Source organism: Alligator sinensis, unplaced genomic scaffold (assembly GCF_000455745.1).
Source record: "Alligator sinensis unplaced genomic scaffold, ASM45574v1 scaffold1097_1, whole genome shotgun sequence".
Lineage (NCBI taxonomy): Eukaryota > Metazoa > Chordata > Crocodylia > Alligatoridae > Alligator > Alligator sinensis.
Genome location: NW_005841950.1, coordinates 1,407,865 through 1,420,554, shown reverse-complemented (window position 1 = coordinate 1,420,554; position 12,690 = coordinate 1,407,865). Strand labels below are relative to the sequence as shown.

At 42.8% G+C, this 12,690-nt stretch overlaps 1 protein-coding gene across 1 annotated transcript in view; it reads right to left on the bottom strand.

Moving 5' to 3' along the window:
• Positions 1-3,310: 3,310 nt before the first annotated feature.
• Positions 3,311-12,690, bottom strand: part of OAZ2 (ornithine decarboxylase antizyme 2) — a 70,447-nt gene continuing 61,067 nt past the window's right edge. The window contains 3 exon segments of the mRNA XM_025199901.1: positions 3,311-4,169; positions 7,854-7,939; positions 9,717-9,892. Of these exon segments, the coding sequence (XP_025055686.1) occupies positions 4,036-4,169; positions 7,854-7,939; positions 9,717-9,892 (396 nt within the window). The 3' untranslated portion in view covers positions 3,311-4,035.

Below are 12,690 nucleotides of genomic sequence, written 5' to 3'. Positions count from 1 at the left end.
GATACCATAGGACACAACTGGAGTGGTGAAAGGGTTTGGGTATTTTAGGTACTGTTGAGATTGGCAGAGATGCTCATGCTGATATCAGGGTCTCTGATGGCACTGAATGGTACAGGGATGACTGCACCAAAGCCGAGTTAGGGGTCAGCACCAAAGTTATCATGTCAGAGATACTATCAGGTATTGCTGCAATCCAATGCCATGTGCAAGGGAGAGCAACTCCAAGAGGCATAAATGTTCTTTCCTGCAATAGGCATCTTTACTACTGTTGGTACATAGATTGGCCAGAGCCAGCCAGGAGCCTGATGTCTGCACTGTTATGATGCTGGAACTAAACCTTGGAGACCAACTGATAGGTTCCCATCTTAATGGCAAGCAAGACAACACTGGAGTCTGACACTAATAGGTCACACTTCCGTCCTGACATACTGAAGGAGGATCTCACCTCCATACTCAGGGTCATGAAGCAGCTTGTATACTACATGACAGTACCGAGCATCCTTCTTGAGAGAGAGAGAGAGAGAGACCCCAACACCTGGCCTAGATTTAGAAATCCTGAGCAGATCTTAGCAACTGAGCATATTCTTTTAATAAGACGTAGAAGACTCCTCAACTTGGGGAAGGGAGTCAGAGCTGGAAAAGCACTTGTGGAGAGAGGAAAAAAAAAAAAAAAAAATCTTATTTTCCCACCACAAATCAACTGCAAAGAACAAAAAGGAAGAAACTCTCCTCTAACCTACCTCTTTTCCTTTATTGCCCCTTTGGGGACTCTAGCACTCACTACTGCTTAGCTTTCCTGTCAGAGGTATGGCTACCCACAGGGTTCTCCATTGCAGTAAAAAGCACTGAAACTGTACTCAAGCTCTTTTCTGCAGCTTAGCAGAGCACTGGGCAGCTGCAGTCCTCAAGTTGCATGCAACTGAGCTGGCAGGCCAGACTGGGTCAGTTGCACCCATTTCAGTCGAGTCCAAAATACTTAGGAACCAAAAGTGTAAGTTCTAGAAAGAATTCAGTGGAGGCGTACATTCTCCCCACAACAGTATGTCCAGAAAAACTTCTTTGAGGGCCATAGGTTCTTCTTCCCCAACACTAAATATTGTGGAGATATGTTCCAGCAGCATATTAATGTCTGATCTTAAATTTGATGCCGTCTTCTCACGTTTATTATACATTGGTCTCTTTTCCATACTTTGCACTGCTCCAAAATTAAATTTCACACATTTTGCCAAGTCTGTCAGATATGATCCAATTTTAGTTTCTCTTCTGTTCCTTACTCTCAAAACCTTCTGGTATGTGTATCCTCAGCACATTTTAGAGTCCTGTTTGTTTTCCAGCTCTTTCAATAAAGTCTTGTTAGAATGATCACGTACAGAGCCCTGCTCCTGGCTTGTTCTTTCCCAACTCAGATGCTGTGCTGTTTGCTGCAATCAGCCAGCTTTGCCTAGGAATTTGTCTGGATCTTGATAACACTTCTTGAGTGGCACAAGAATAAGATTTAAAATACTTTCAGCCAGTACAAATAGCTGTTTTATATTTAAGTGACAGATTAGCATCCTTGAGTTCTGGAGACAGGAATCTACAGAACAAATTATTCCATTAATTTTCAGCATTTTTTGGATAGACATGGTGAAATGTGCAACTCTCTCTTCAGTTGAGGACACCTATCAGTTTAAAGTTAACCGAATCAGCTGCAAGAGCTATGCAGCCAGTGCACTGCATTACTATTAGTACAGGACTAATCCCTTTGCAACAGTTCATCATGTCTAACTTGAGAGCTTCTACCACTGCATTGATAAGGTTCTACTGTTTCGTACTGCACTAGAAGGAAGACTTGAAAATGGACTCTTAAGATGACAGAACTATTTTACTTTTAACTAGAGGCTAGAGAATTACACACTTTCCAGAAGGTTGAGAGTTAGCTTGCCCCTTGGAGCAACAACTGCATAGGAACATGGGAGACTAGCCCCTTTGTCATACCATTTAACCTAGGCGTGCTCGCCCGTGTCACTGAAGCCAATATCTTAATATCTCCATCTTGGCCAGAACAGGAAGAACGGGGAGTACGACTTGTAGATTGCTTACTTGCAGCCATTGGACACCCCATCCTAGTGTCCCTTTCTATGGTCAGTGTTTGTGTTCAGTGAAGTCTATGGAATGGCTTTAGCTTTCAGACAAGATCTTCTATACAAACCTGAAAGCAGAATAAAAAAGCACCTGGGCAATGCAATGGGTAAGAAAGCCAAGCCAGCAAATGCTTGCAGTGTAGTTCCAAAAGTAAGTTTATAAAAAACCCACACATTTCTCAAATGGCATTCAGAGAAAGCCAGCAAGGTGATAACCAAATGGCTGGAAGGAGAGAGACTAACCCGTCTCTCCTACTTTAGAAGTAGGAGGGATTAGTCTCCATACCAGAAAATCTGAGAAGCCTTTTGGGATACTGAAGAAAAGTGCAAGTTCTACGAGCTAAACACTTAAGAACCAATTTGTAATAAAAGTTAAAATTTAAAAGCGAAGATGAGTAGACAGTAATGAGGTTTATATTATGCAGAGCAGAGTTCTAGGGAAACAAAGGAAGGGAAGGTGAGATATTATATAGGGATCAAGACACAAAAAAAGCTTAACATCAATAGAAACAAGGAACAGAAGAACAAAACACTGACATAAGGAAGTGGTGTTGATGGAAGATAAATATGTCTGTATGTATATTTTAGGGGATTGGATGCAGTTTTAAATGCTAAATCTGTTAATAGGTAAATTAGAGTAATTAACTAGTAACAGTCGCAGTAGTAGTAGGGATTGGACCCCAGTTGCAGCTGACAGCTCCACCCCTCTGCCACCCAAACTTTCTGCACCTGTAGACATTCTCAGATGAGGGAAGTCGCAGAAGTGAACTGGGGCAGGTGAGGATGGTACGATGAAGTCTCCCTCAGTCCCCGTCTTGTTATACTATGTTCAGTTCCCTTTGGATTCTGATACAGGTCTTGTCTCAGCAGTGCCCGAAGTGTATAGAACATCTTCGGAAATGGCAGAAGGAAAATATAAAGGATCAGTTAAAAGCTAAGAGTGTCCTTAGTCATCTTGGGCACGGACTTCAAGTCTTTGATCCCCACTCAGACAGATAGCTCATGCCTTCAAGGACTCACAACCGTGGACAACAAGATGCTAAGGAAGAGCTCACCTGACCCAGAAGCAATACTCTGGGGACCAATTTTAACTCTCTGAAGCCAAGTACGTATCACTGCAGCAACTATCAGGGGCCTAGAGGAAGGCCTTTTTTCCTTTTAAAAGAAGATGCCGCAGTTGTGAGAAGTTAGTTTGAATGCCCCTTTTATTGAATGCTGCGATAGTGCAGTGGTAACACTGAACAAAATAAGACTGCTTAAAACAAAAGCTGGAAGAGCAAGAAGCTTTTAAAACAGGGTTAAACCACATACAGCGTTGGTTACCCCTGTGCAGAAATGTATAGGGTTCCTTAAACGTAGCATCATTAAAAGTTAACTCAAGCACATCCCTTCCATGTGTCTATACCCAAAACATGCCTTATATTTAAGAGTCTGAGTGAACATAAAAATATACAAGTCTTTAAAACAAGCACGCGCCACACATCAGGTGATTGGGGGGGAGGAGGAGGGGAAGCAGAAACCAACCAAACACTGATTTAGAAAGTCAAGGAGTCGATACTGCATCTAGCCACTGTGATCCCGCTAATATGCCAGGCTTTTCATTCATAGCCTGGGCCTGAGGCACTGCTAGGCTAACAAGTATACCACACAGCTGCATTTAGAGAGCTTCTATGCCAGTTCATAAACATCTTCCATTTACTATTTGGTGATTACATGTGTGTGTATATATAGGTCTCTATGTAACACATTTCAATGAAAAAAAGTCAACTCTGAGGATATACAAGCCAATCTAATAATGAGAAATGGAGTTTCAGTCCAACAGAAGCTTGTTTTCCCTTTCTTCAAGAAAGGAGATATCGCCCCCTCTTCCCTCAAGAGCATTTTCAGGTCAAACTGAAGTCCTCCACTGTAGCTATTCTTCATCAGAGGAAGAGGTCTGTTCCAGGGGGTACACCATGAATATCACATCTGGTCGTGATGGAACGTAGGGGTGGTCAGGCCTCACAATCTCAAAGCCCAAGAAACTGAATGTCTTCAGAAGTGGAACTACCGAAAGAGAGAGACAAGACTGTTACCATTTGGGAACAGCTGACAAGGAAGCCCGTGAGAAACTACAAATGTACAAGGAAAATGCATGCATGGCTACAAACTCAACTTTGTTAGCCCCATACTGGCTGTTAAAAAGGAATTCCGTTCGGGACAGGCCCCCTAAATTACCAAACTTGTCCTTTCCCCGCGTTTGTTTCTTTTCAACTAGTCTTAAGTCATTTATGTTGTATACTCCCCTTCACTCCAACATTTTATTGGTGTCTTGTCTAGAAGCAGCTCCTTCGGATGAGGCCCATCTTGAATGCACAATGCTTCACAAAAAGCAGCCCCAGCTGGGATATGCAGGGGCCAAATGTAACAAAAGTCTAACACATTAAAAAAAAAGCTTATGCAGCGACAGGGAGCCACCGCAGTTCACTGGGTGGTACCTGCATGCCTCCTATTTCTGGGGGAGCTTAAGATAAGTCTCATTGTACAGGAGGGACAAGTTAGTGCAGCCTAAAGACAATACTGCATACTGAATTACAGACACCCCCTGACTTCTACAAGGAGGCAGCTCAGTCCACTCATTTCATCATGCATTTGCTTAAAAAAGGAACACAGTCACAGTCCCCCCAACACAGGTTTTCCAGGAGCTTCAAATGCTAAGCAGCTCAGATGCTGAGTTGTTTCCTTCAGCTCCCTATATGAAAACCCCATCTCCTCAATGCCTGAGCACTGATAGCTCAGCTGTGTGGAGGAACAGCAGTTTTTGTAGGCCAGGCTGTTTTCACTGGCACTGAACATGGGTTCCCTGGCATCCAGAGACATGAGGTAGGAGCAAACACTGCTCCCCTACTCCCCTTCATTTGCCTTATGCAATGATGAATGTAGTCCCCCAAGAGCACAGAGATGTGGGGATTCAAGGTATCTGAGGTTCTGTGGGCTTGTCCCAAGGTACCATTTGGACAAGATGAAGGCTGACACCCAACAGCAGGCAGGATGGATTTATTCAAGGACTAACAGCGACAGCTTGCTACTTCAGAATAGAAGGAAAGAAAAATAGCTAGAAATGCCACAGCAGAGAGTGTGGGTGATTGCCATGGTTTAGGGACTCCTCCAGCGAGCAGCTTGCTTTGCAGGAATGCAACACACCAATTTTGCTACTAAGACACCACCCATGTGACCCAAGGTGGAGACCCATCCAAAACCTACCTTTGTTTAGTTTAATTTGGGTCAGATGAAGCAGATAAACTGGACACCCAAGTATCTGTTACCAAGGACCTACTTCCACAGTAACCTCTGGAAGTCAGCCTGGTGTGCTAACCATGTGCCCTGCTCTACTAGCATGCTACCAACAGACGGCCTCTAGTCACTGTATGTTCTCACTCAAATTAACTGTGCTGCCTGGCTTTTAACAAAGAGGGGATGCTGAAAGATTTACTTTACTATATATGGAAGTATCAGCAACTGGAATGTGTGCTCCAGACTTGATGAAATCAGATGAGAAAAGGGTCCGAGCCCTGTCCAGTGTTTCAGGATTCGGTTAGCTGTTCCAGGGTGAGGTCAAGCACAGAGCTGCTTTTAGGAAAGCAGTGAAGCCTCATGGATAGAGCAGCATTGGACTAGGACTCAGGAGAGTCCCATTCCTGGCTCTATCACCAACCAGTGTGGTCCCTTTCCTGTCTGTGTCTCAGTATCCCCATCTGTAAAATGGTAAGTATACTTATCTGCTTTTATAAAGTGCTTCCCATCTACACAGATCTCAAAGCATTAGACAAAGAGCTTGGTACAAGCAGTCCTTGGACTTGCGACACAATTGGTTCCTGAAAACCAGGTCTTAAGTCGAAATGTTGCAACTCGGAACCAATTTTCTCATAACAAAATGTTATAAATGGGGGACTGGTTCCTGAACCAAGGCCCAATACCCTATTTTCACCAAAAATACCCCAGAATTTTGTACTCGATCAATTATAGATGAGTAATATAGCGACATTAATGTATTTATATTGTAAATAGCAATCATATTGATTTGGAAGGACTTCTTTGAGGTGACTTTGCTGGACTTTTTGAAGGGCTCTTGGCTGCAGTCTTCTCAGGAGTCTTGGCTGCAGGTTTTTCTGGAGTCTTGGCTGCTTTCTTAAAGAAAGCGTCCAAGGAAGTTTGAACAGATGTTCTCCAGGGAGATGGGTGACACAGTGAACTTGTTCACTGGTGTGGCGTTGCATCGGATCAAGCGTTGTAGAGTCAAAATTGACGTCAGAAAGTTGAAACGGCGTCAATTTATAAACGTTGCAAGTGCAAAGCATTGTAACTCGAAACGCTGTAAGTCGAGGACTGCCTGTATTTGGTATTTGTCTTTCAGAAACCAGATGATATTGCCTCAGTGGTTCAACCTGAGTAAGCTGCCAACTCTATTTATTAGAACAAAAATACCTCATGGGAGAGCTTATTATAAATGATACCTTCTCGTGTTTAGTGCCACTGAGGGGTTCCGACAATCTGAAGCTTAAATGATGCATGAAAGAGAATCTTCTTAAAAAGACGACAGAGTAAAATTCCAGTTTTCAGAGAGGGTTTGTAACATCTGCTAATCACTCTTATCACCACAGTGCTGCTCGACTGAAACAGTCATTACCTCATGTCTGGTTAGAGTTGAACTGGTTCATTCATGCTTATGCTCTGCCACAACTCCCCCCTCAAACTTCCTTGCTGTAAGCACATATCTGAAGCCAGATATATTGGGTATCTGGATATCTCCCCTTATGTCATAAACTACAGTCAGAGTGAAGATTATCTACAGGTCTAGAAGAGGACAGGACTGCTAGACTGCTAATTGGTCAAAACATCTGCTCAAAAGGGATCGGCATCAGAATACCAAAACCCGGTACAACTGCCATTAAAACCACTTTGGCTCCTATATGTGATAAACCATATTCCCAATTTTTTTTTAAGGAAATCACATGAGTACAAAACCCTGATTTCATTTCTTACTTGAAGGAATCATTAAATTAGTTGCGATTTAATGACAAGGATCCTGTTACTCAAAGAGGAGAGGAATGATGTGCCTAAGGCCATAGGCACATGAACAACGTACCACAAAGTACAGGTGGGTATGAGACTGAGCATGTTTTTGAATCTCTGCCCTCCTTTATTTGGCAGTATCTTGTTTGTGTGTCCATGACCCTACTGTCCTAAAGTTCAAGTCCTACTACAGAAATCTAGCCTAAGGAATCTATAGCTGATGTAAAGGATTAGAGGCAGGCAGGGAACAGATTGCAGCCCTGGCCTGGCTCTGGACCATGCTGTCACCACTGCAAGATACCAGCCCAGGCCCAGGAGTGGCTCCCAGCCCCGCTGTATGCCCTGCCAGTGCTGCCCTGTGCCGTCACAGTGCCTGCGCCTCTGGAGTCTCCATGGAAACCAGCTGCAGTGATGCAGGTAGGGGCTGCTGGGAAATGAAGTCCAGCTGCCGGCTGGCTCTGCCATTTTACCCACCCCTGCTTTATATCATACAATCAAAAAGTTTTTATAAAGACTTCTAGTGAGGAAGTAATTTGCAAGTAATTTAAAATTTGCTTGCAATCTCAGCACGACAACAGGAAACTTGCAACAGGAAGGGACCGTCTAAAGATAAGAGTATTTGGTAAGGTTAACAGTTTGGAGGAAGGAAAAACCATTAGCAGGGAAAGAAGCGCTCACCTCTATCTTCTCTACTTTTTCTGAAGCAAATAAAGACGTAGCTTACTTTCATTTTTTCTTCAGCAAATTCCAACAGTGCTAATAATCTGCAGGGGAGGAAGAAAAATAAAAAAGGCGTATGAATTATCAGTCCAGAGGAAATCACTTGGCTTAGTCAGCCAGAACACTGCTGAGGATGTTGAGAGGCACAAAACATTACTGGTCTACAAGCACTATGGAATTACACACTTTGATTAACAATGGAAGCTGAGAATATCTTTCTTCAGACCAACTTGTACAGCTGGGAGGGATCAAAGGTACTAAAAGTCTCTCTCATCTCTCCTAACTATAAAAATTGGACCAATAAAAGATAGTCCGTCACCTCAAAAATCCTGTCTTGCTTATCTCTCTGGACCATCACTGTTAACAACAGAAGCCGAGATAACTGACTTTTCTGCCTTGCTCCCAGCTCCCCACAAACCAGGGCAAGTCTGATAAGCCCAGAGCAAATCACTCAAGATCCTTGTTTCATACATGAAGTATGGAGGAAGTGTCTGTGAATTTCCCTAGCCTTGTGTAGAGCTAGCTTTTATAACTCAGTGCAGTACTGTGACTATCTCACCAGATCAAGTGAATGGGTTGGAGTCTGTCCTGGCAGAGAAATTTTTGATAACCAAGATCTCCATATGTTGACAGTAACAGTTTAATTGCTGTGTATCCAACCTGCATCTCCCCCCTCCAACAAGCTAAGGTGTACTCACCCTTTAAATGTCTTAAGTGGACAAGGAATAGGAAAAATTCTCAGAGCCAGTAAAACATGTCTGCATATCGAGGCCTGTTCTGTGAATCTCCCACTATTCAGATTCCCAATGCAGTCCCGCATCTGAGTCACCCAAGGAGGTGACAGAAGCAGGTGATGAAATGTTTTTTACCCTTCTTAGTGAAACAAATTGTGGTGGCCTAGACTGCCACAACTCCGCTGATCACTTCAGTCTAGGCTTGTCAGTCACGCTGACCTGACAAACTATTGTAAGTGCACCACTGGAGTAGTTGTTAATAAGAATTTAAATCAAGACATAATTAAGCAGTGGCCAGGGAGACTGGAGATAACCAAGGGGGATTAACTTGGAAGGGATTTTGTTAATATGATAATGATCTATTTTAATTATAACCTCTACCAGGCTTTTTACCTAGCTAAAAATAACTCTTATGAAATTGTACTTAAATCATGGTGACAGATAAATACCCTCACAGAAGAATCAATTCCCAAAGGGGTTGAGGCAGCTGCAGTGTTTATGAACAAAGTCCTTATTTTCTGAGCAGCACTGCATATACTTTGGGTGGGGGTACATGCTTTAGAGTTTAGCTTAATGCACAGGTTTAGGCACCAGATGAAACTAGACTAAGTAAAGCATACACAAACCTATATTTGGGATCAAACTGGATAGAAGGGTGTGGAGGTGAAAGAGAGGCTACCTGGCAGCAGGACAGTATATGATTACCCTGTCTCACTAATGCCACCATGAAGACAGCCTCACCAATTAGAGGTATTTTGAAAGGTATACAGAACAAAGAAAAGCTCCATTAAGGCCACACCCCCAGTGACATGGACTACCAGTACCTTATACAGTAGCGAACACTATGGACACAGCTATACTGACAAAAAGCTACATTTTATAGTCGGTTTTGCTAACCCAGTATAAAAGGGCAAAGTTCTAGTCCAGAAGTGCAGTTCTGGATCACGATGCTGACAGTAACTCACAGTACAGACAAGGCTATGATTACAGGCTAGCCTATGGAATAGAGGTAGTTATCAACACTTTTGCCACTGGCTGTATGCCAGACATCATTCCCCAGCACTACATGCAGTATTTCAGGTCTTACCCTTCTTTGCTCCCATCAGCTAATACACCATCAGGGATTTCCACAAAAAGGCTCTGATTGGAAAGCACTGCATCCCAGGAGGTGGTCTTCACTTCCGTAACCTGGTACTGGAAGTGGATAATGTGAGGCTTCCCTTCATGCACTGGGACCTCTTGGATAACAGTGAGCTTCTCGTCCTTCAGGTTTTAACAGTGAAGGGGAAAAAAAAGAAAAAAAAAAAGGAAGTAGCACACAACAAGAATGAGTACATTTATTTCAGTGCCTTTCAGAACTACTGTACATAATGGTGGAAACATTGGCTTGATCAGGATTATTTTTTTTTATTTAATCTGTTTTACAACTTGAGCCTAATTTGAAAAACTAAATGTAGAATGGTATGACAACAAGCTTCAATTGAAACCTCAGCATTTATATTTTACTTCAACTGGCTTATTCCAGCACTGCTACTGATAGAGGCTCCTGTTTGACCTGTATAAAATACTGCAAGTAAAGAATGAAATACTAAGATTACTTGGCATTCCAGACAGGGCTCTTCTATCCTGTTAACACCTGCACCTTGAAAACTGGGCACCAAAGAGTCTCATGTTAAATGTCCCAAAACTGAAGCACCAAGAAATGCTAGTCATGACAAGCAAGGCAAAAAACAAAACAAAACCAAACCAAACCTCTTTAATTAGCATACTTTAAACTCAGCCATGTAATGTTTTTGTTTGCTTATGGTAAGAGTACACCATCCTAATGCCAAATCCCCCCGTAAACCTGTGTGTAGTCAAGTAGCAGAGTGTCTGTTAAGATTTTAGTTTTCCACTACAAGTTCTCTGACTGGGGTAGCCTTTGTCCAGGCACACACAATAATATGTGCAAGATCAGATCTTCTAGGTCTAGGGATCTTCTGCATACTTTCCAGGTAGTATGTGCCAAATTTTAACAAAATATTTAACTACCCTGGTATCAGACAGTGTGTTGACACACTATAATGAACACCAAAGAGATCTCATAATTCCCAGTTCAAACTCCCTTCAGTTTACTTGCAAGCTGTTTTGCATATATCACATTAAGAATCGCCCTTCTTAACGGTAAATGGCATCCCACTTCACAACAGGCCTAACTCATCCATTAAGTATGCCTCATGAACCTCTTCCCCACCCTCCAAAGAACACAGCTCAATGATTTCAACTACTGGATCAGTGCTAAAACTATCTACTGCTAGAGTCTAGCTAATTCTGCATTTCCCAGATCTTACAGCCAAAAGGAGGGAGCAAATCAACATCACAAAGCAGATAATAATGTGTTACTAGAGAGGATTCTGTGTAGGTCATCTTGAAATACAGTGGGTAATGAAAGCTAGGATATCAGAACTGGTGTCTAGTGACATCTGCTTGACAAAACCTCAGGCCTGAAATACTCTACTTGCCTAGAAGAAGAGATATCATTTCAAACATTGGGTGCCATGGTTGTGACTTGTAAACACTGAAAAAAACCCCAAAAAACTTATATTGCTAATGGCCTGAAATAATTACGTTTCAAAACTAGAATTTTTTATCCACTGTCTTGCTCTATTAGAGACATTATTATAATAATTGGAAAGAGCCAATTGCTTCAGGATATACAGATTTTTGCAGAGTTTTAAATTTGGTTCTTATCCAGTAATTCTTGACAGCAAACAGCTGCCCCCTGCACCCAACCACAGCTTGTTAAAAAAAAAAGTAAAATCAGTGAAAGAGTCAATGACAACACTGAAGTCATCAGGTTTCTGGGTCACCAGTCCTTTGAGATGAACAATGCCATTCATAGCATCTAACTACTGTTTCAGCTACCTAGCTACGAGCTTGGAAAAACAATAAGCCAGTCCTTTTTGTCAGCTTTTAGAATCTACAGTTCTGATCTGCGGATGGGTAGAGTCTAGCGCCAGGTTTAGTGCTGAATCCTAAGGGAAGAGATCCTGATGACCTGCATGCCTTCTGCCTCCCTTAAGCTTTCAAGGATTATAGGACAGAGAACTTAAAATAAATACACTCTGAACCCATTCAAGTGCCTGGCTCTGGGAAGAGGATGTAACCCCTGAAAGTGAAAAATCCATTGCTAAAACTTAACATAGGCTTGTATCTTGTTTATTATTAGAGTATCATTACTTCACCAAGTCAATGCCTGCCTGACCCAGATTCATTTTATCCCACCAGAATGCTATATACAGCATACATAACAGGAATGCTTTAGACTAGGGGTGTCCAACTTTTTTTGAACATGGGGCCGGATCACGAACTTTATCACCCAGTGGGCCCGCGAGCCATATTCAAAGACCTCACAGGAAGTGGTATCACATCAGGAAGTGATGTCATGTGACCTTTGACACCAATGAAGTTGCAGGAAGTGACAATGAAATGGGTGTAAATAACCAGTTCAAAACTCTCCCTCTATAGCATCCACCTCTGCCACTGTTCAGGACAGAATACTGAGCTAGATGGACCATGGGGCTGACCAAGCATGGCACTTTTTATGCTCTTATGTTCAGAAGCTCTTATGTTCTTTGGCTGAGCTTCCAAACTATGGCTGAGATTTGCAAAAAGGGGTAGATAGGCATGTTACAAAGTTGTCATAAAAGATTTGGAGCCCTCTAAATCCCATTCATTTTAATGGAAGTTGGCCTTTTGAACTCAGCTTTGAAAATCTCAGCCCTAGGTGCCAACGAAATAAGTCAAAATATATTTTGCATTTCTATGCAGTGCATCTATGTGGGGCTCTCCAAGCATTTTACAAACATGAAATGAACCTCAGGATGAGCCCAAACAGAGGAGCAGGGGCTCAGCTTCTGCTGGCTGGTGCTGACCCAGGCAGGTCTGTCCCATCCAGAGCAGCACGCAGCTGAAGCTGGCTTCCCATGTGCTACTGGGGAGGGAAGGGCTCCCCCCCGCCCCAGCAGCACATGGGAATCTGGCTTCAGCTGGGTGCTGCTCCGGATGGGACAAACCTGCCC